The following is a 22220-nucleotide window of genomic DNA, read 5'->3' as shown; positions in this document are numbered from 1 at the left end:
TCCTTTATATGCCTTGAGATGGCACCAAGGACAAGCTGTTCCATTACTTTCCCAGGGACAGAGGTGAGGCTGACCGGTCTATAATTACCCGGGTCCTCCTTCTTGCCCTTTTTGAAGACTGGAGTGACATTTGCTTTCCTCCAATCCTTGGGCACCTCTCCTGTTTCCCAGGACTTGGCAAAGATGATGGAGAGTGGTCTAGCAATGACTTCAGCCAGCTCCCTCAGCACCCGCAGATGCATCCCATCTGGACCCATGGATTTATGGATGTCCAGGCTACTTAATTGCTTCCTAACCCAGTCCTCATTGACTAAAGCAAACTCCTCCATTAACCTGGCTTCATCCGGGGTCTCAGGGGTACAGGGCTCCCCAGGACAGCCTCCAGCAGAGTAGACAGAGACAAAGAAGGCATTCAGCAATTCTGCCTTCTCTGTGTCTTCTGCTGCCAGGGCACCCACCCCATTCATCAGTGGGCCTACATTGCCTCTGGTGTTAGTTTTATCTGCTATGTATTTGAAAAAGTTCTTTTTGCTGTCCTTGACTCCTCTTGCCAGCTGTAATTCTAAGGAGGCCTTGGCTATCCTAGCTGCCTTCCTACATCCTCTAACAGCAGCCTTATATTCCTCCCAAGTGGCCAACCCCTGCTTCCATGACCTGTAAACTCTCCTCTTCTGCTTGAGCATACCCAACAGATCCCTGTTCAACCACACAGGCCTCCTGGCTCCCTTCCTCGACTTCCTACGTGTGGGGATGCTCTGATCCTGAGCGTGGAAGAAGCAATCTCTGAATGCAATCCAGCTCTCTTGGTCCCCTTTTCCTTCAAGCAGTCTTGCTCACGGGATTTCCCCTAGTAATTGCTTGAAAAGGCCGAAATTAGCCCTGCTAAAGTCCAGGGTTGCAATTCTACTTGCCATTCTGTTCCTGCCACACAAGATGCTGAACTCCACCATCTCGTGGTCACTGCAACCCAGACAGCCCTCAACCTTTACTGCTTCGACCAGACCCTCCTTGTTAGTGAGGATGAGATCCAGCAGTGCACCTCTCCTAGTCAGCTCCTCCACCATCTGCATGAGGAAGTTATCATCAATGCACTGGAGGAACCTCCTGGACTGTGGCTGGCTGGCTGAATGGTCCTTCCAGCAAACATCAGGGAAGTTAAAATCACCCACAACAACCAGGGCCTGTGACTGTGAGGCCACTCTCAGCTGCACATAGAAGGCCTCATCAACTTCCTCAGCCTGATCTGGTGGCCTGTAATAGACACCTACAACTATATCACCCCTGCCAGCCTGTCCCTTGATCCTGACCCATACACTCTCAACTCACTCCTCATCCGCTCCTGGGCAGAATTTAGTACATTGCAGTTGCTCTCTCACATAGAGAGCAGCTCCACCACCATGCCTGGCTGGCCTGTCTTTCCTGAAAAGGGCGTAGCCATCCATGACCACATTCCAGTCATGTGAACTGTCCCACCACGTTTCTGTAATTGCCACCAGATCATAATCTCCCGACCGAACATAGGATTCTAACTCCTCCTGCTTATTCCCCATGCTGCGCGCATTGGTGTACAGGCATTTCAGGGAGCGAGCAGAGCACACCAATTTCTCCCTAGGGGCATAGGAAGCCACCTGGTCCTCATCTGTTTTAGAATGCTGCCCCACTGGGACAAGCCCAGCTACAACCCCATCCCCCTTCGAGCCGAGTTTAAAGCTCTCCAAATGAGCCCAGCTAATTCCTGTCCCAGTATCCTTTTGCCCCTGCAAGATAAACCTTTCCCCCGTAACACTGTCTGGACTGGAGTCTTATAAAACCAGCCATTATCAAAATATCCAAAGCCCTGCCCATAGCACCAGTCTTGGAGCCAACCATTTAGAGACTGAATTTTCCTATTCCACCCCACATCGTCACTTGAGGATGGAAGGAGTGAAAAGAAGATCACTTGAGCCCCTGAGTCTTTCACCATCCTTCCCAAGACCTTGAAATCATTCTTCATTCCCCTCAGACTACGGGAAGCAGCTTCCTCCCCATCTGTCTGGAAGACCAGCAGCGGGTCTGTCGGGTCCACCAGTCTGGGGAGCTCTCTAGCGATATCCTTGATCCGGGCTCCAGGTAGACTACAAACTTCCCTAAGATGAGGGTCAACTCTGCATATTGAGCCCTGTATTCCATGTATTAATCAGTACATATAAACAACTTTCAATACGGTCTGACCACAGGCAAGCTAATATCCAAATTAAAATCTGGTATAAAGCCTGCCAAGAATTAGACACAGCTGGACAAAGGATACACAATTTTGCTAAAAAAGGCAATGGTTAATTATGGACCATATTCTCTCTTCACTAGCAGAAACGCTTGGGCACTCCACTGGTTACCAAATGGAAGGAAAAGACACTATCTGCATCCAAATTCTTAAACTATGGGTGCTTCTGCAGGTTCAGGCTCCTGCTCTTGTGCCACCTTTGACAATCTCACCCCTAGCAGTGCCTTGAGTTACACAGAAGAAACCATACTAGGACATATATCTCAGCAGCAAAGATGGAGGAAATTTTCCCAAACCCCACACAGCTCTGGTTGCCTGATGGCATTCCCAAAGCTGCAATGATATCTCAGAATAAAACCCAAGATATAACACCTAAGAAATAGAATGGTATCTCCAGACTTCTTTCTTCCAGCTTTTCAAAGGGACTTTAGACCTTATAGGACCTGAACAAGTGAGTTCATGGTTAGTCTTTAGCTGATAAGGAGGTTTAAGATGCCATTTTCCACAGGCACACAATAACAAGGCAATTGCAGGATGTAGTTATCAGGAAAGCAAAGATGTTTTTTACATTTCCATCCATCCCTGGAGTGCTCAAGCCTCTTGATTACTCCCATGAGATATTCCCAAGAGATTCAGCAGGAGCTCTGCTCTTAAATCCCTTGTGCAAAGATGAAAGATTTGCATGTGTATTCTTCACATATGTTGTGCTAGCTAAAATTTAAAAATATACAGTGATAAAAAGTATGAATAACCTGATATAGCTACATTGTTTCAGAATGAAGAAGGACTAACCCAGAGCCTTTGCCTAAACCACGAAATCCACTCAAATCTTTGATGGTGTTTTCAAAATCAAAATGCTGCTTTCATCTCCTCCCAAATAATTTTTCACAGTTGGTTGTCCAAAGTGCTGGCCAACGTGGAAAAAATCCCATTAGGCAACATAAAGAAGTCCTGCTGGCTTGCTGTCCTGAATGGAAGCAGTAAGAGCTCCACAGGAAACTTAACAAACCTGTAGGAGGGATTTTCTACCTATGGGCCTGAGCCTGAAATCAATGAAATCTCTCTGTATTATCAAAAGGGGGCATATTGCTTGTTTCTTGCTCCTTTGCTGGCTGTCAGGGAAGAGGCAGGGAAGGCTGATACACTGCTGTAGGTCCCAGCTCTCCAGGACCTCTAGCAATGGACAACAACCATTCAGACTCAGTAGCTATATGCAGATAAACCTCCTGGAAAACTCCTTGTGCATAAATGAAGGATTTGCAGGCAGATCTTTCACATGTGCCATGAATTAGTCTGCCAAAGATGATGACCTACTTTGTGTGAATAAAATGCACAGCATTAGCTAAGAATGGAAAAACACAGTCCCACAAACTGGAGGGCTTAAAGATTGGAAGATACCTGTAGATGAAATGCAAAGACCCCCATGCTCCTTCAAGGTGGTGAGAGCCTAAAAAGTGCTTCATTTCCTAGGGGCCTAACGAATTTCTTCACTGGGAAGCAGCACTGAGACCTGCTGAACTTTCCCTGTCAGCTGCAGCAGAAGGGCTACCAACTCCATCCTCTTGGCTGCCACAGATACAAAGGAAGTGAAAACAGCTTCTGCCAGAGAGAAAAATGTGATGCCTGCAATGTTCTCTCCTCTGACCTAAATGCTATTAGGTGACTGACTCAACAAAGCAGTCAGCAGACTGCTAGAAAGATCCTTCTCTTAGATGACAACTGTGACTGCACTGACTGCTCCTTTCATCCTCTCAGAAAAACCCTTTTATCTTCACAGCCAAGCACACGAGCAAGCATCTTCACTTCCAGGTCCTTTTCACCTCTTGTCTGTTGGCTGTGGAGAGGCTGATTCCCACCTCCAATGAGACCAGCCCTCATTCCTGCCTTGTTTATAGGAAGAAAAGGACTTATTTTGGAACTGAACACATAGGCTAATTCTTCACACCCCCCTCAGCCCACCCAGTAAAACTCCTTTGCAGGATGCGTGCAAAGCGTAGAGGACACATTGGCTAGAGCGTTATTGAGGTTGCTGCTTTTCAGACTGACAAATGTAGCCCTTTTTTGTTGCTATTTTCCAGGCAGTCTCAACTTATTCTGTTTTTCCTTGTCTAACATGCAGATAAGCTCTTCTGGAGCATGGATTTCCCTTTCCTTCCCAATTTCTACAGCAGTCTGTTTTGATGGTTCCAAGAACTATGATGACAAAAGCAGAAGTACCAACAAAGATTGCAGATCTTTAAGGGTAAGATCTGACTACTGTGCTTTTCAAGGAAGGGTTAAAGATCTGGTGCGAGCACCAAAGCCTATAACATTCTAACATTCGTTCACAGCAGCTCACATTGCAATAAGGGAAAGTATCATTTACTCACCTTAAGCCTGACTTGTTCATAAATAACAATGGGCCTGTTGCTGAAGGTAATGGCATTGCAGAAGCTAGCCTGGCGCTTCACTGCCTTCTGTGTCGTGTCCATGATGATCTGAGATCCCTTTGTGTGAGGATGGAAAAGCAGAGGGCTGATGGACAGAGCTCCACACTGTGGGATGGGGAGACAGTGCTTCTGCTTGTGGTGGCATCGGTGGGAGGAAGCTGAAAATGACCCACCTATGGAATCTGAAAGCAGAATGGGAAAAAAAAGAGGTTTCAAATCCGCTGTTATTAATAAAAAAATTTAAATGCAAAAAAAAAAAAGGCAGGTGTACTTCAGAGTGGAGCTATAGATCAAAATAAAAGTTCATCAAATCCCCGCTCTGTAAATCTCTAAGGGATTCTAGAGCATCTTGAACAATAAAATGCCAGAAAGATACGAAATGATCCTGTCTGGACAGTCTGATAGTACAGAGCACAGCATGGAGAACACAGCTCAGCACTGAAATCACAGGCCATTTGAAGGCCACACTTCAGAAGAAAAGGCAAGAATTGTTTCCAAAACTGGAGCAAGGCACATGTAAAGTTATTATATGAAAGCTGTCACATTTAAGGAAAATCTTCCACTTTCGGAGGACACTCACACAATTTGCCCATTTCTCTCACTCCTCCTTTGCAATAGCAACTCCATCAATCCTTGCCTCGTGTGTCCTACCCAACCTCACTAAGTGCCAGCTCAGACAATTGCTAATTTATACTCAAGCACCACTCAGCCATAACTCACCTGGATTCCTCCACCAATCACCATCCATTCTCCTCTCTCCTCCACTGATGGGAACCTCAGCCGAGATCCCACTTGCCATGAAAGAATTGATGAGAACACTGTAATTATGGTGAGCAGAGGGAAGAGGGAGAAAGGCTGTGAAGCAGGGAGAAGATTACATCTTTCTTTAACCAAGGCCCCACACAAAGAGTCAATGCATGATCAACACAGTCACGACAGCAGCTTTGTTCATGAACAAATGGATGCGTGAGTTTATTTTCAACAGGGAGCCTCCAGCAGTTCAAGCACAAAACAATTATTATATTGAACACAAGCCATCTACTTCCTTTTCCTTGTGTGCACATACACACACATTATGCACATATGTTTGGGAGGAGATACTTGTAGATTTGGAAACAGAGTATCAACAGAATAAAGGATTATTCCATGATAGACTCACAGATGCAACAAAAGCAAATATGACCTCAACAATGTGCCAGTTTGCACTGTAAAGATGCATGACTAAACAGTATGGTTAAAAACCCTATTCCTCAAGCACTTAGACTATAGAAACTAATTATATACATTCTTCATGCAAATTAATTGCTGACAGTTACGTATTTATATAACTACTATAAAATAATCCTTACACCTCTAATGTAATTCTTGGCTTTGCAATAAAAAGCATGGGCCCTATTCCTCCCAGGTTCTAGAGTAGTTTTACCTTGTAGCTACATGAAATCATAATGGCACATCATCAGGGTGAGCCTGAATAACTACCAACAGAACTTAAAATCCTGGTTTCTGATGAGAACATTTTAATTCAATTTCAGCATCAGACACTCTGGCCTTCTCTCATCTCCTTGATGTTTTTTTCCTCACATTTTTGGCAGCAGTGCTATCTATCCCTTCAGAACAGAGTGGGGTGGCCAGACAAACAGGACTTTAAAAATTTTCATGAATGTTTTAAGGGAGAGATGAACCAAGTGGGAGTTATTTGATGCTAAAAATTATGTGGAATATAAGTCATCTTCCTTCTCCTGTTCCTCACATATGGAGGAGGAGATATAAGGTGCAGATAAAAAGTGGAGGTTCACCTGAGCAGGCAGATCGGAGAGATAAACCTTCAGGAGGAACAGACTGCATGGAAGGGGCAGCTTGACACAGGGAAGGTCAGGATGCAGTGGTTCACATGAGCCTGACCTTTTCCCTTTGGGCATGCTCCTGCCCCAGGGCAATGCTCCTGCCCCAGGGCAATGCACCTGTCTCTCCCCACAGACCAGAGTAGGTGGGGTCAGAAGACAACACGAGCTGCAGCAGCCCCTAAGGAGAACCTTTTGAGATTACCTCCCAAGACCTGTTTAATTAGAAGCTGTCTTGTGCATTCCTTCCAGTATCAACAGCTTTTTTCCAAACCAGATTAATACCCCTCTGGAACCCTGTTAAACCCTTGGTTTTAGTTATAGCTTGCTGATGAGTTCCTCAGGCTTAGTGCTGTTCTGCAAATAAGTATTTCCTTTATTACTGCAGTCATGATGCTGTTCACCATCACAAATGGTTATGACTCAGAGCCAGCAAAAGTGGTCGACTTAACCTTGCTCCACCTCCCCAGTTTGGTCATGCTGGTCTGTAGGGACAAGACTCTTGACAGATGGTCGAAGCAAATCATCTCAGCCTGTCTTTTGGCAGAAATTGTTCAGGTTGCTGGATCTCCCCATTGCTCATCTCTTAGCTGTCTCTCTCTTTCTGCTGTATTTATTTGCAGGAAGACTGACTAAAAGTAAGCATCTAGTGTAAAAACATCCATTCCTAACTTTCCCAGCTTCTTTATAACACATACGAAGTCAGAGTAATTTCTAAAACTAAGCACATATTGAGGGATATAATAAATCATTAGCAATAATATACAGTCAAAGGATCCATAGAAAAATACAAAAAACACTTTTTCTGGTAATTTCCAGTCTGTTGTTTTGGTTTTTTTTAATGTCTTTGGTAGTTTCTAGGGGGGTATATATGTGAGAGCGAAACTGCTACCAGTGAATAAACATTCAACTCATGCCACCTTTACATCCAGATCTGAATTGTGTAGCTCAAACTTTTTACTAGCAGTCACCCAGCAAAACAAACTTGTACAGCACAAACATACACACGTTTTAATTGGTTTGATTTAATATCTCAGTGCTCTAATTTTACAGGATAACTTGGCTGTGATTATAACTGCCACACAACTCCATAGGACATTGTGCCCTTTCAACATGCAGTAATAGAGTCACCAAAACTGCCCACAGCTTTCAAAACAGGCTCTGATAACACCACCACATATGTCCAGAGCATCTGCTAGAGCAGCATTACAGAGCCGCAGGGTCCTGCCTGACCCCACAGGCAGGATGTTAGAGAAATGCTTTTATGCCATTGGCAGTCAGCACCACTGTGTGAGAACAGGTCAAACCCATCTTAGACCATCACCTGCAAGACGAGGGGCCCCTGTGCACACAGCTGAAACTCGGAGCAACAGTGATCTATGGGAATGGAAGAAACCACCCCAGGATCAGCTTCCACAGATGGATAATGCAAATGGGGAGGAAAGCCTTTTCTTGCTCCCAAATGCTCTTTCACAGCAACGACTCCTGCATGATGAACACACTTGGGTAAGGACCAGAAAATGTCTTAATTTTTAAAAGGTACAACAATTTAATAATAGGGGTTTGCATCTTACAAAGGTTTGGAGAAGTTACAAAGAAATGGGTCAAATACAAAGGCCTTTGCTCACTTCTTCAGGGCAGGTTGCCTGGAGACACTGGGCAACTTCAGATGGCGAAACAAGCACCTAATACTGGACTCAGACAAGGAAACACAAGCTGGTGAGATAAATCACTGTCCTTACTTGGCCAACTAAAAATAAAACAAGTTATCCACTTAAAGCTTTAGTTCACACTGGGCTTGACCTAGACTCCAGCCTTCTCCCATTCCTTTGTTTAAACTACTAAACATTTTGACATCCTCAGACTTCGCTACCAGCAATACTGGTACAACACAGCTGAGGCCCTTGCAGCCACTTTCAAAGTTTTTTCTGTATATAAAAAAATTGAAATTTACAACCCCAAAGTTTCCATTGGCAAAATAAGCAAAAATCCACCTGATTTCATATCAACTATGCAAGACTCCATTAACTGAGGGTCTGTCCCAGACTCCTCCTCTCCCACAACCTGATTTATCAGTCACCTTCAAAGGTGAAGTAATTACTTGAAATAAAAATTACAAACGAATAAGTATTAGAAAGAAGGCTGAAATCTGAGAGCACGTTCAAGGGCACTGCAGGTTTCTTGTACCACAACATAACACAACTTCCCCCTGACAAGCAGGAGTCAAAAAAACATGCCAGGACTACACAAAAACTGGTATCTTGTGACATAAGTCACAAGAGCAAAATCATGTCTCTCTGAAAAGAGCCCATATGTCAAAGGGCTGCACATCCAGAGAAGTACCATGGACCCCTGTACAGCTTTCCACGTTTCGTGCTGGAGTTCACGAAGAACGGCATCTGCTCACTCTTATGGTTTTAAATATATAGATTTCATTTTTCAGTTCATGCCCAATAACAGATGCCGTTCAAACCTTTTCATTCAGTACTGGGTTTGAACCCCGAATAGAGTCTGCCCCTAATACCATCAGCCCCACCAAGAGAGCAGCAAAAGTGGTCATGTACTCCTTGCTCCCTCGAGCCACTAGCTTGTGTGATGGATCTTATGAAACCTTTAGTGAGCCAGTGTGAAGGAGACATCATGTGAATCACAATGTGAACCACTCTGCCTTCAGGTTTCCCACTCCTACGTGCATCCTTTTTGGAGCCCTGTTTGAGAAAGTGGAATATTGCCCCAAAGGTAGCACATTTCCTTGTCCATGTTCGTTAGATGTCCCTGGACTCCTGCATCTCAAGGCCTGAGCAGCATCCAAACACTATACAAAAGGTAGCACTGGATGTTCTCAGCTTAGCAAAATGCATCCCAAAGCCTGTTAGTGGTTTTCACCAGAAGAGTTCATGCTCTGCAAACATAGGCATAATCTTAAAGGCCTGGGATTTCTTAAATGCTGCAAGAAATGACTGGATTTAATTTTTTTAAAATACATTTTTTCCAGTTGAAAAAACCTCAGTAGGCACCTATCAGAATACTGTCAAAACTCATTTCAGACTGAAAACTAACCGCAAGGTATTTAAGATAAACTTCTTAGAGCATGTGAAATAAGTAGCATTTAGAATTGAAAGAGAAAAGAAGACTTCAAAACAGAGCCCAGGGACCAACATGCAGCAGCAAATGGGAATGACAAATCCCTGTCAAGCTGCAGAGGAGGGCAGGTGAGGAGAGGTCTGGGGATGGTGACAGAGGTCCTACAGGTGAGTGACAGTGAAAAGAGTGGACACGGCAGAACACCACACTAGGAAAGGAGAAAAGGGTTCCAAAATTAGTACATTACCAAAACAGGCTAACAGAGTGGTTTATCTGGCAGGTAGCCTTACTGCATATGCATTCAAAAAGAAGGATTCTGAGAGGGAAGAAAAGGAAGCCAGGGTGTGGGGAACGCAAAGGAGGCCCTTGCACCAGGGACACACATGAGGTGCAGTAGAAAAGCTCTAGCCCTGAAAGACTATCTACACTGTGTTTCCAAAGCTGGGTGGCTACTGGCAGCACAGAGAGAAAAAAAACAACTATGAGGTGAATGCTCATAAGCCTTACTGCTTTTTAAGGTGTTCTCATGCTTCGAGGAATCAGGACAGTGAAATAACTAGTTACACTGATCCTTCACATTTGCTAATAAACTTCAAAAAGAGAAAACCACAATGAATTCATTGTGGTAGGTTTTGCAAATGAATTCTTAAAAGCGCACTTCAAGATACAGTTTATTAAAAATAAATATTAGCTTAACACCAGTGGAAACTGAGAAGGGGTTGCAAACCTTGTTTTCTCACATGCAGCCTGACTCAAGACATGTGCACAGAAGAGAGGGAACCGTAAATTAATGCAAATGAAAAACAAGGATTTCTTCATTGCCTTTAAAAACGTTTGTTGATGCTGAAGGAATAAGTAGTCACGTATCTCCAGTCTGTATCCAGCTCTCCCTGTGCTTGTTACAATGCTAACAACACTGTCAGACTGCTGTCACCACGGTGGACTGGCACTGGCGCTACAAGATGATCAGGAAATGAAGCTTTGCTCTTCCACAAAGACAGAGCATAGCTTTGCAGGTTTTGGGGCATTCAATGATAGAAATGCAATGGGTTAATTCTGGAGCATTAACTCCAGAACACCTGAAATTATGGAGCATCGTGGGTTAACTTTAGTGAATTAGGGACATATCTACAAGGTGGATCTAAGCCAGCAGGTCAGATCTAGCATTCCCATCCAAGACTCCAAAACAAGTCAAAGCCAAAACATAACTTATTTTCATCTGTGCTATTTTAGCAGTGATGAGATGTATCAAGAGAGTAGGTTCGTACATAGTGTAAGATTTTCCATTTAAATTGCAAACTACGAGACAAGAGGCAGGTGCAGACAGTCCACATGCACATGAAAGGAGATAATACCAGTCAGGGTGGGGCTTGGAGTTGTGCTTTTTTTTTTTCAGACCAAAAAACAAAGCTGTGTTTAAAGTAACAGATCTGAAAGACAACAAGGGTAGTTTTACAGACACCTACGAGAAGGACCACCCGCATAAAAGTGGGTAATAGGGGGCCAGAATCAATTGCAGGATAACCCACAATGGATCCGTCTTTCAAAGCTGACTGATGGGTGATAGGGAGTGATTAATTTGTGAGGAGTCTTCCAAGTGAAAAATCTGATTTTTATTTTCATAGAGAAAAACAAAACTAGTGAAAGCAATGCAAAAAGTGACAGTAAGGACAGAGGGCAGAAAAACGAGAGAAATTTGGAAAAAATACAAGCTTGGCAAGACTTTGTCAATAGCAGAAGAGAGAAGATCGAGGTTGCAGAAGGAAAGGGGAAAGGCTGTGTCCTGAAGATGAGACAAATGCAGGCAGAACCTGCAAGACTCAGGACAATGATGTGTTTGAGCGGATTTAGGAGGATGGGCTGAAACAGACATTGTCATTTTCTCTGCCTCTCTGCTCTACTGGAATGTGCATTTGCCCTTTATCACATACAGTGCAGTAGCTGAGCAGCAGAGAGGTGTCCTGTTCAACAATCACTCCTCTTGCAGAGGCAATAACCTCTACAGGAGTGCCAGGCAACTACCTGGGTGTGAGGCTTTTTTAGCAAAATCAGCTGGACCCATCTACTTACAAGTCCCTGGTTGCAACTCTGATGTGAGGCTTTACAAAGGCTTACTAGAAGAAGATGATGCTGGGGCCATGAGTACTAGTAAGAGTCAGGAGGGTGGCAATTTTTATAAAGGTTGAAAAAATAAGGTAAAAGAGTTGAAGAGTGACAGGAGAATAAGAGCTCTGCTTCAGTTATATTAAGCCCAAGTTGTTTGTAATATTTTATTTTAAAAGGAAAAAAACAAAACAAAACAGAGAAAAAAATCTACACTGGTCAAAGGAGACTTGGGTACCACAGAGGAGACATGGATCTGCTAATTGATTCTAGGAAGGATATGACTGAACTGAAGTTTGTGGTTGAAATTGCCCAGAGAGAGTTGAGAAGATGCTCTTGGGCAGAGCCTAGAGGAGCCTCTGCCAGATGTGGGAAGGAAGATAAGGAAGACCCTCGAAATACAGGAGACAGAGGAAGAGAGGACAGCAGGGCAGGACTGAGCTAGGGAGGCAAACGCTCACACACATGCCAGCTCCAGGAGGAACAATCCAGCTGCTGGCACTGCCAGCACTTAAAAATACCAAAGCACCGGGAGGGTGGCTGATTATGCCCTTTTTTCATGAAGAAAAGATGACATCAGAAGAGAGGCGTATGAATATGTAAGGCTGTCTAAAAGAAACCCCTTCACTTCATAAACTAATTTTTAAACTTGACATCTTCAGTAATGACGCTGTGTAATCATTAACCATTACCCTGGTCCTTAATTAGACACTGTTTACTCAGCATCTCTCACCATCATTCGCAGCAATTCAGTCACCAGGGTGGCACACCATGGAGGATGGCCACAAGACCTCTGGCACCACTCCACCTCCCCCAGGTGCAGCCCACCCTTCGCAGGCTCCCTCCTCGCCCTCTCCCCATGCAAATCCCTCTGAGCCCCCAAGGACCATAAGTCCGCTAAGCCCATAAGAATAGCAAGAGCATAAGCAAGCAGCCATATGCTCCTGTCTGCTGTGTGAGGAGAGAGGGGGTGAGTAGCCCCCAGAAAGATGCTGGGCAGTAGCAGCAGGATGAATTGCCTTGGGAGCTGCATTCCCCAGGTTCCTGCCAGGTTCATGGAAAAGAGACCAAGATCCCTTCATCAGCAGCAGCCACTTCTCCCCACACTATCTTCTAGCAGCTCTTCTCATTCACAGCAGGAGTGGCTTGCGTGGGTCATAGAATTATTTATTTTTGAGAGCAGCAAGGCACTCCTGACCTTATTGTCTTCACATCTTGGTAATTCTTTATTATTATTACGAAGGCATCATAAGTTAAATGCTGTGAGTAGGAAATGAGAAGATCAAAGCAAAAAGTGGTGGTCTGGAAGCATTCAAGATCTCTTTTGTGATCCAGAGTGTTTTCATTCTGCTGTGATCAGGTCAGGTCTGTCAGTAGTCTAAAGAAAGATGAAAAAATGTATTTATGTCTTCTAGCACAAGAAAGCAAGATTAAGTCCAGTTCAATTTAAAATTTAGGCATGTTCTAAAACTGTTTATCTGTTTATCCTTCTCTTGTGGACACATAGTTTGAGAATCTCCTCCTTTGCTAATATCTGATGCTTCAGGAGGAGGAAGAACCACTTGCCCAGGGTGATGTCTGTGCTATAGATGGTGGGACAAAGGAAAGAAAAAAATCCCAAAACTTTAGATACTACCTCCTCTTGATAATCCATATCTTCTCAAAGATAAGCAAGAACACTGTTGGCCATAAGATAATGTATACTTTATAAAATAAGTTATCTTTGCTGCTCTGACCCACTGTGTTAATGAGCCAGTTCCTGCCATCACTCCTTTTCCAGGCACAGTCCACCTGGGACAACCCAGTGAACCCTCCCACCTACCGTAATTCCAGTTACTGATTTTTCTTAGTATAGATCAGAAGTATGCACAGAACATTTTACACCTGTATTAACATCACAGAGCTCCTAATTTATTATCCCGTAAACTAAGCCAAAATACATATTGTAGACATTTAACTAAGACTGGTGCTCCTGAGATTAGTGCCAACAGAACCTCTGCCCCTCTCTCTAACCTCGTACAAGTGCACAGAGGGGGCAAATTCAGCTTCTGCTCTCACCCATGTCCTGCCACAGATCCACCAGGAAGCCAAATAGCGGCTCAGCATCTGCTCTCCCCACTTACTACATCCCCTTGTCCCTGCCAGAGCCAGGTGCCTGGGCTAGACAGGTGGCAAGTACAAACTTTTCATCAGTTTTGAACCAAAGCCTCCCCCTTCCAGGTCTGGTGTTTCCACCACGGTGCTGACTGCACGCCGCTTTTCCCTCCCTTCCCCTGCTGAACAGCTCAAGGGCTGCCCCAGCGGCAGCCGCGTTTCCCTGCACAGCCCACAGCCACTCTCCGAGGGTTCATGACACTTCACACTGAAAAAAAAAAGTAGCTACATAAAAGCAGAGCCCAACTGCAAATATTTTATGGCCTTGTTGTATTTCCACACGCTACAAATCAATGTAAAAGATGTTTTCTTCAAGGGGCCTCATATAGACTGTGTTTTTAAAATGCATTCCCTTCGCTAAATATAAATCAGTAAGAGTTTTTGTTCTTCCAAAAGATTAACTAGCCTCAGTATTTCGGGATCTAATTCTGGAATTCTTGTAGATGTGCCAGCATTCTCTTCCAATTTAAATACAGTTTAATGGAAAGTCTATCCTGGGCACATTTTCCATGTACAGTGTAATAGCTTGGAAGTCTGAATATTGAGAGTTCACCAGAAACAGAAGTGACCTGTCAAGGTTAAGCTTCAGATATTTGTCAGGACAAGGAGGAATAAGGGAGAAAGAGAGAGCTGGAAAAAAGCAAACGTGAGAGTGGTAGAGACAAGGAAATGGACCTGTAGAAACAAAATCCAAGAGATGGTAGAAAATGGTGTAACCTAACTACAAAGACATCCAAAGAAAATGCAAGTTCAAGAAGATATTGTCCTGGACTCAAGCCCTCGAATTAGCTTTGAATCATACCTGTGTAAAATAAAAGATGTGCCTCTGGACTCAAGATGCTGAATTGGGCCCTCAGCAGGCTACTCACACTGCGCATTTACAATATAATGAGCTAAATTACGATGCTGTTCTTTATTCTCTGTCACTGATGGAAAGAGATAGGGTCTTAAGAGGGTAATGAAGGGCACGTTGTCTGGATCATCAGCTGGAGGACGCTTTTCCACTGCTCTACCATTCATTCCAGTGCGTGAGACTACACCTTAGGGATGCAGAACACAGTGGCCAGAAATGTCCTGTTCTGACCTGCCATATTCTAGATGTTTTGTTTAGCCCAGCTCCCTGATCACACACCATTTCTCACTGAGGAAGAAAAAAGTCCCAGTCTGGAGACACCATCCTACCTTGCTCTCTCAAAAAATTTTGGCTCTGGCAAGTGTCCCTGGAATAGTGTCCTGAGGGAAGTGAACATTAAGACTTTGAAACAGCATGGGCTCCCCAGCATAGGGCAGAAAACAGGAATATCTCTGCAGAGATATCAAAGATATTGATTCCAGTGGCTTTTTTCCTGACTGTGTTTGGCAGCAAAGAAATCCTTAAAGGATGGGGTTATTAGAGCTAGCAACTTATCAGGCAGGTGAAAATTTATTATTGCCTTTACTGTTTGGCCATGTTTAACATTAAGTGCTTCAGGATTACAGGAGCAATGTATTTCCTTGAATTCTTCTTCCACCATTTCTCTATCCAAATCCTCCTTTCCTCTCTCCCACCTCTCCCTCTGCCCATTTCTCCTCAAAAATCACAGAATACACAACTTTCCCCTCCGCTTGCTTTACCATCCCTTTCTCTCCAATCCTTCCTCTTCATCTTCCTCCTCCTCCTCCACCTCCCTTGTCACAAGTATTGAAGTTTCTCAGCCACTTCCCTCTTTCAAGTCTTCCACTTCCTTCACCAGCCTCACTTTATCCAGCACATTTCCCTCTCACTTAGGTTTACTTTTTATATTATTTTTATTTCCTGCACTCTCCCATTTTGTTCTTCTCAAGACAGACGTGCTTCGTATCTTCTCATTTAAAAAATAAAAAGAAAACATCACCCCTCTCCTAAAAAAAGAACAGGTCGTAGTGATTAACAAAGGCTCCCCAATCTCACAAACTTAAAATCAGCTGGCTCTATTTTGGTAGCACCCACTGGTTAATCTGTAATGTATTCCTGCAAAGTAACTTGCTCTGGGTACTAAGTGAGGTTACAGAGTTTGTCATCAAAATGGCATTTTTTTGCAGATGCATTGCTGGAATTAAAGCATGGGAGCTACATGTCTGACTCCCACCATGGAGCCATTAAACTTCCAGCCTACCTGGCAGAGCTGGCATGAAAGCACAGGAGTAAAGCTACCAACCCAGCGCAGGACATCAGCCCTGCACTCCAGCAACTTCTTACTGCACAAATCGAAATTATAACCAAGAACTTTTGCCCAGACCAGAGAGGTCTCCAGTAACACTAGAAGTGTTATCCACTACTCGATAAAAATATTACTTTTTTCCAGGCAAACAGTTTCAATACTGCAGAGGCAAAACCAGGAGAAATGGTGACATTTCTTCCTTTACGCAAGAATTTGGCCATCCACACACACATTCCTTCATTAATCTGCACTTTCTGTACCATAGTCACAAGTGGAATCTAGATTACTGACTTTCCCACCCTCATCTGGCTCTGCAGCACATCACTTGGACCAGTTTAAACACCCTCTACCAGTAATTAACCCCATTCCTTTAGCAGATCAGCATCTGAACCTGAACCATTGAATTAAAATATGAAACTTCAACAGCCAGTCAGGGCATAAAGTTTCAGCTTACTTTAACAAAGATAAACAGCATCCCGGGCACCTATTCCGAAGAAGCAGCATGAATACTATTCCACCATCCTTCCTAGCAATTCCCATGCCAGACCCACAGTTATTACTTAACGTTTTGCTATAAATAGCTGCCGAAGTAGTCCATACAGGAACTTGTTTTTCTTTGCATCTGCCGCAACAGGTCAGCCAGTACATGACCAATGATTTTGAATCCTTATTGCCTGTGGACAAGAACGCGTAGAGATGTTTTGTTTTTTCAAAAAAATAATCCTACCTCCTAGCCACCCCTCATGCTGAATCTCACAAAGGTAGAAAGAACAGATGGGTCTTGCCCCAAACTGTTCACAGTCTGCATATAAGAAAAGAAACAGCAAGTGAATGGGAGTAAGAGGAAGATAAAATATACTATTACTCACAAAGTTGTCTGAATTTCAGTTGATTTGAGTGAATCTGACAGGACATGTGCTGTTCAGCACCCACAGCCAGTGTGATTTCTTGTACCAGAGGACAGTGGGAGGTGACTCCACACCTCTCCTGCGACTGTCACAGCACATGAAAGAGCTCCAGCTCTCTCCAATTTGTAGAGGCAAAAATACACTTCAAATGAGAAACTTAAAGCTCCTTCATTATAAGCCCTCACGGACTGTAAACTTTCATGGTTATATTCTTATGACGTGGGTAGCAGTGTCGACTTTTCAAGGGTTTTTTTTTGTAGAGGAGGCCACCCCAATATTTCTTGTGAGAGGGAGTCAAGGAAGCTTTGCCACCCCTAGACTGGAAATTGTGTTAACATCAATGTGTGTAAAATATGCAAAAGAAAACTTCCCAACTATCCTGTCTTCAGCAATTTTACACTGCTACAGACTTGCTCACATGACCTTTCCCAACTCAGATGACCAGTTACCATATACTGAAGTTGGGTAACATATAGCAGGTGACTTGGGAGGAATATCATGAAGAGAAAAAGATTACTGCATTTCTAAATAGCTGAAGGGAGATGTGCTAGAAAAGCAAGTCAGTTTGGAACAGGAACAACATACTGCTTTGAAATTCATGCAAAAGGGCATTTCTGCACATCAGGGTATCGATAAGAATGGAAAGAGGAAGAAATTTGATGTCATGCGATGCAGAGCATTGTTCATTCATGGCGTGACTGCCTAGAAGGTCATGTGCAAATAGGAAACAAGCCTAAAGGGCTCAGGGGGCTTTATTCTCTTGGTGGAAAAACACCTACACTATTTCAGAAAAGCAAGGAACAATTAAGTCTGGAGGCCAATTCATTCATCTCTTTCCCTTGCTCTTTGTACTTTGAAAAACTGTGGAAAATCCTTTAGTCTTCGTCCAGTTAAGGGACATTTCTTCTGATAAAGAAGACCACTGGATTTTTTATTATTATTATTTTTGTAATATATAAATGCACCTGTTTCTTTAAGCTATAACTCTAGATTATAATTTAATAAGGACCATAATGCATCCCTGACAGATGCTCCTTCCTGCCAGCACACAGAGAGATGCAGCTGTTGAACTGGAGTCTGCAAATCCAGACCTCTGGGCCATGAAGCATTTCCCTGATTAGTTTTCTGCACACGAAAGCAGATCTGAATGCATAATCTGGACCTGCTGCTGTAAATACACTATATAGAGGAAAAACAAAAAATATTTGTCACCAAACTGAAGTTGCACAAATCCAAACCTGCTATCAATCTTATTTTTTTCCCAGAGGCTGCACTGCAAAAATCATTTATCTGGAGTACTGAAGTTATTTAAGGTAACTTGCCCATATTTTTACCTTATTACAGCTTCCCACATAATACTACACACCTCCTCCTGCATCAGCTAAGCCAGCAGTACCTGGCACACACGTGTCATACACTAAAGCTGGAGCAGATAAAGTCTGTCCACGAGGGTTCAGGCACAGATTTCCCCAAGCACAGCATTAAGAGAAGATGGAAAGTGTGTATTGTAATGTATATAGAGACAATTAATTATGAAATATTCAGGCTATCATATGCTAAAGAACTCCTCAATCTCCTTCAAGGAATTGCCTGTACACTGGTCAGTCTGAAGCTGCAGTCAGCTTGGGACGAGGCATGACCAGGAGTCCCCAGTGAGCAGCTTTGCTGTACGAGGGTTCAGAGCAGAAACGTCTCTGAAACTGTGGGATAACTCATGGGTAGATCAAGAGAGCTCAGGTAGTCCCTTTACAGATAATGGGATAGAAACATCTTCCAGCAACATGGCTGAGGTTACGGTATCTCTGGTGAAACGCATTGGAAGAATTGCAGTCACTTCTTTCAAACATGCTGAATGACTTTAGCACTCTTTCAAATCTATTTGTAGAACACTTCAAGTATATTTTTCTGCATTTTATCCTTTCTAGCATGGGAACAGATAGCCTGAAAGCTTTCTCCTTTGTATGATAAATGCCATTGTACATCTGCCTAGGAATGATACAAGAAGCTGTAGTTGCTGCATCTCCATGTCAGGAATTAATTTCTAAAATTATGCAAGATCTTCTACTGCATCTCAAAGACAGCCTTGCCCACTTTCCCACTTAAGCCTGCCTGCTAGAAGCCATGCACAGAATAGCATAGGTCAAAGAGAGTAAGATCATTTTGCAGCCAGTAACCATCCAAAATCCAAGTGATGAGATACAGAGACACGTTATCTAGATACTTAAATCACCCACCCTTGCTCATGCGATTGAGCCTTGGACTCTACAGAAAGGAGACAGGTTGGCCAGGAACCTAGTCACAGCCATCCCACTTGAAAGTCTCTTCAGCCAACTTTGTAAAGCTGCTGGTGGACAGAAGGATCAAGATTGGAAGGACCACAACTCCCACCATGCTGCAGCTCCAGCACCATGTGTGACGGACCAACACCCGTCAGGAGTCTCAGACTTGCATTCCTTCTAAATACACGGCTTCACTCAGAATCAGAGAACAAGAAGGCAGCACAAATGATGGTTTCATTCCCCTTGGAGATGAAAAATCAGAGCGGCATTGAACTAGTTTAGGATAACCACAAAATAAATTGAGCAATTTTCCCTTTCCAAGTTGCATGAAATTAACAGCATTGATAATGGCTTTGTAAAAGAAATTAGATTCTTAAGACTCTATTTTATACTTGATAATCTGGTTCTTTTTGGTGTGCAAAGACAGAAGTCATTTTGATCTGAGATGCTTCAGCACATCATATGCAGCCATACATTTCTATCTGACAAAGAGACGTTTTTCTTTTAACTTTTTTTTTATCTCAATCTCTTTGTAAGCTGCTGTTCCTTAGCCTTTGAAAAATACCAATTCTTAACAATTCTTATGTCTCCAGTCAGTCTCCCAACAGCTCTAGAGAAAAGTTTTTATTTAATGTACTTTTAGTTGAGACAGTGAATATTAGAGATAGATCAAAGACGAAGTTGTAGTTTCCAAAAATCTCTCCCCCAAAGCCCTTTCCCTTCTCTCTCCTCCTTCCAAGAGCTAAAGCAAATGAAGGATTTTTTTTTCCTTCTGACCAAAAGCCTCATCTGTGCAACAGAAACTAAAATCTAGAATATATTTGATTCCAAAACCTTCTCCCCAATGCCCTTGCCACCAAGTCGCCACTTGGCCAGTTTTCTAACATTTGTCTTCTCCAAACGAGAAAAAGTAAAATCATGGAGACATTTTCCTTCAGCAAGAGATGTTTACCAGAAATCTTCTTTACTTTAAAGCAGCAACCAACCCACAGCACATATCCCATTTACGCCAGAGCTGTGACGAATGCCTGCTGAGCTGCAGCACTTAAACCACTTGCATTTTAAACAGCAGTTTGTCAAGTGATGTTAATTATTTGGGAGGTCTCTGCTCCTAGAAACATAAACATTTCTTTTTATACTGATCACATTTTCTTTTCCATGTGGTGCTTCCAGCAGAGACAGAAATTAAAATGGCTTCTTTGTGTGCCACAGTGTGGTTTATGGCTCAGTTCCCCCTCTAGGCTTGCAAGCGGGGGGTAGCATCGCACAGGAGCTCCCTGCACAGCACCTTCCCCATCCTGGCCTTGCCAGCGGAAACCTCCTCTCTGCAGGTGGGAGAGCTCTCCCAGGCTCAAACCCAGCCACCCTCCTTGAGGCTACGCAGCTTCCCCTTGGCTGTTAACATAGGTCTGGGACTTGCAACAGCCTGAGGATCACTTGAACTTCGTAATGCAAGCAAAGGGCTTGGTTGCTAGGAAGCACCACAGGGAACAGAAGAAGAACAGGCTCTTGCAGGAGTCAGAGTCAAAAAAAATAAAAGGAAAACAACCTCCAGACCTGCCAAGGTGCAACTCAAACACGGGCACATTTCTTTCAACCCATCTCCCAGTTCAGCAGGCACTGCTTTTGACATTGCAGCCTCAATACTCAAGCTCTGCTTACGCCAGGTCACGAGTCTCACAGTTCCTTGTAAAACACATTCTTCAGCCCTTCCCTGGTATCTCACAGCAAGGTTCTGCATTTTCTGACAAGTCTATTGGCCAAAAACTTCCATTGTTGCATCCATGCAACACCATGTGGCTGCACAGCAAGGTCTGTCACAGAGAAAATATGGCAGTGTCATCCAGATAGAGTGTCATGAAATCAAAGGCTTTACCTGCAGTGAGACTAAAACCAGAGTTTTCAAAGGCACACTGAGCCATCTGCAAGTCAGTTCTGGGAACTTTCTCTCCAGGGCTCTGTGTGCTTAAAGATTTCTCTCCAGAGGTAATCAAAGGCAGGAACAGCCTCTGCTATGCAGACTTTTCGTAGAGATACCACTGCACATTCACCCTGCCTGGGTGAAGTGTTGGCTCCTTTCCTGTTCTCCAGGCTTCTTCGACAAAGCTGTGAGCAACGTGTTGAGCCCTGGGAGTTAAACCAGCGTTGCTGGGTAGGTCATGTCACACGAACCAGCCTCACACAGCCCCTGTGCAGATCCACGGCATGAGGTATCACACAACATGAGGGGGCAAATCCAGACCATGGGTACTTAGTGTTACTTGACCCCTCACATGCTTCCCCTCTGTACTAGGATGCATTTCCTAGTACAGGCAGAAAAGGATGGAAACTGAACCACAATGAGCCAATTTTCATTGGAAGGGGCCTTAGTTTATCACAAAGGCATCTCATTAAAAAAAAATGATGTTAGCTTGAGGGATAGGGTGAGAACTCCAGACTTCTGCTGACACTCACTGTTGGCGGAGAGGCAACCAGGAGCACACTGTTCAGATTCTATATCATGTTCATTAATGTATATGGCTTTTATGATATCCGCTTTTTACTATTTTCCCTCTGTCTTTAAAATAAAAGTGGTATCAATGTTTCTAATGGTAAAAATATGCTCATGCATCCAGTGAATTATCACAGCTCTCTCTGAGCCACCCCATTTGCTGTGCTCTCAGGACCCACGGTAAATCTCAGATAAACCAAAGGATTCCTCTCCCCAGCCCCATCAACTGCAGTCATCTTGAATGTTATTTTTAATGCCGACGAATTACAGTGTCCCCTCAAGAGACAATCAAGGACAGAGTCAAGGAATAGAAATATCAGTGAGAATAACTCAACAAGAGCTACAGAGAAGACAGCTCTGACTCATTTTGGACTAGCTTCACTCGTATAAATTAAATTTTCAAAGCAAAACACTGATTTAGAGGGGGACGTATGGGGAGAAAAATGAACAGACCACAACGCTAATAGGGATCAACCCTAGAGCAAAGCACA

General features: G+C 43.6%; 1 protein-coding gene across 4 annotated transcripts in view; it reads right to left on the bottom strand.

Annotated features, from left to right (window-relative positions):
- Positions 1–22220, bottom strand: part of NEURL1 (neuralized E3 ubiquitin protein ligase 1) — a 158857-nt gene that overhangs the window by 61953 nt on the left and 74684 nt on the right. For 3 of the 4 annotated variants that reach the window (XM_065843823.2, XM_065843825.2, XM_065843824.2), the window contains exon 2: positions 4630–4871. In XM_065843823.2, coding sequence (XP_065699895.1) covers positions 4630–4871 — 242 coding nt within the window. Of the gene's footprint in view, positions 1–4629; positions 4872–5409; positions 5490–22220 lie in introns of those variants that run through there. The other variant, XM_071812118.1, reaches the window with a different exon arrangement.

The sequence above is a fragment of the Patagioenas fasciata genome, chromosome 8 (assembly GCF_037038585.1).
Source record: "Patagioenas fasciata isolate bPatFas1 chromosome 8, bPatFas1.hap1, whole genome shotgun sequence".
Lineage (NCBI taxonomy): Eukaryota > Metazoa > Chordata > Aves > Columbiformes > Columbidae > Patagioenas > Patagioenas fasciata.
Note: the sequence above shows the minus strand (reverse complement) of the source record. Positions and strands in the feature narration are given on the sequence as shown.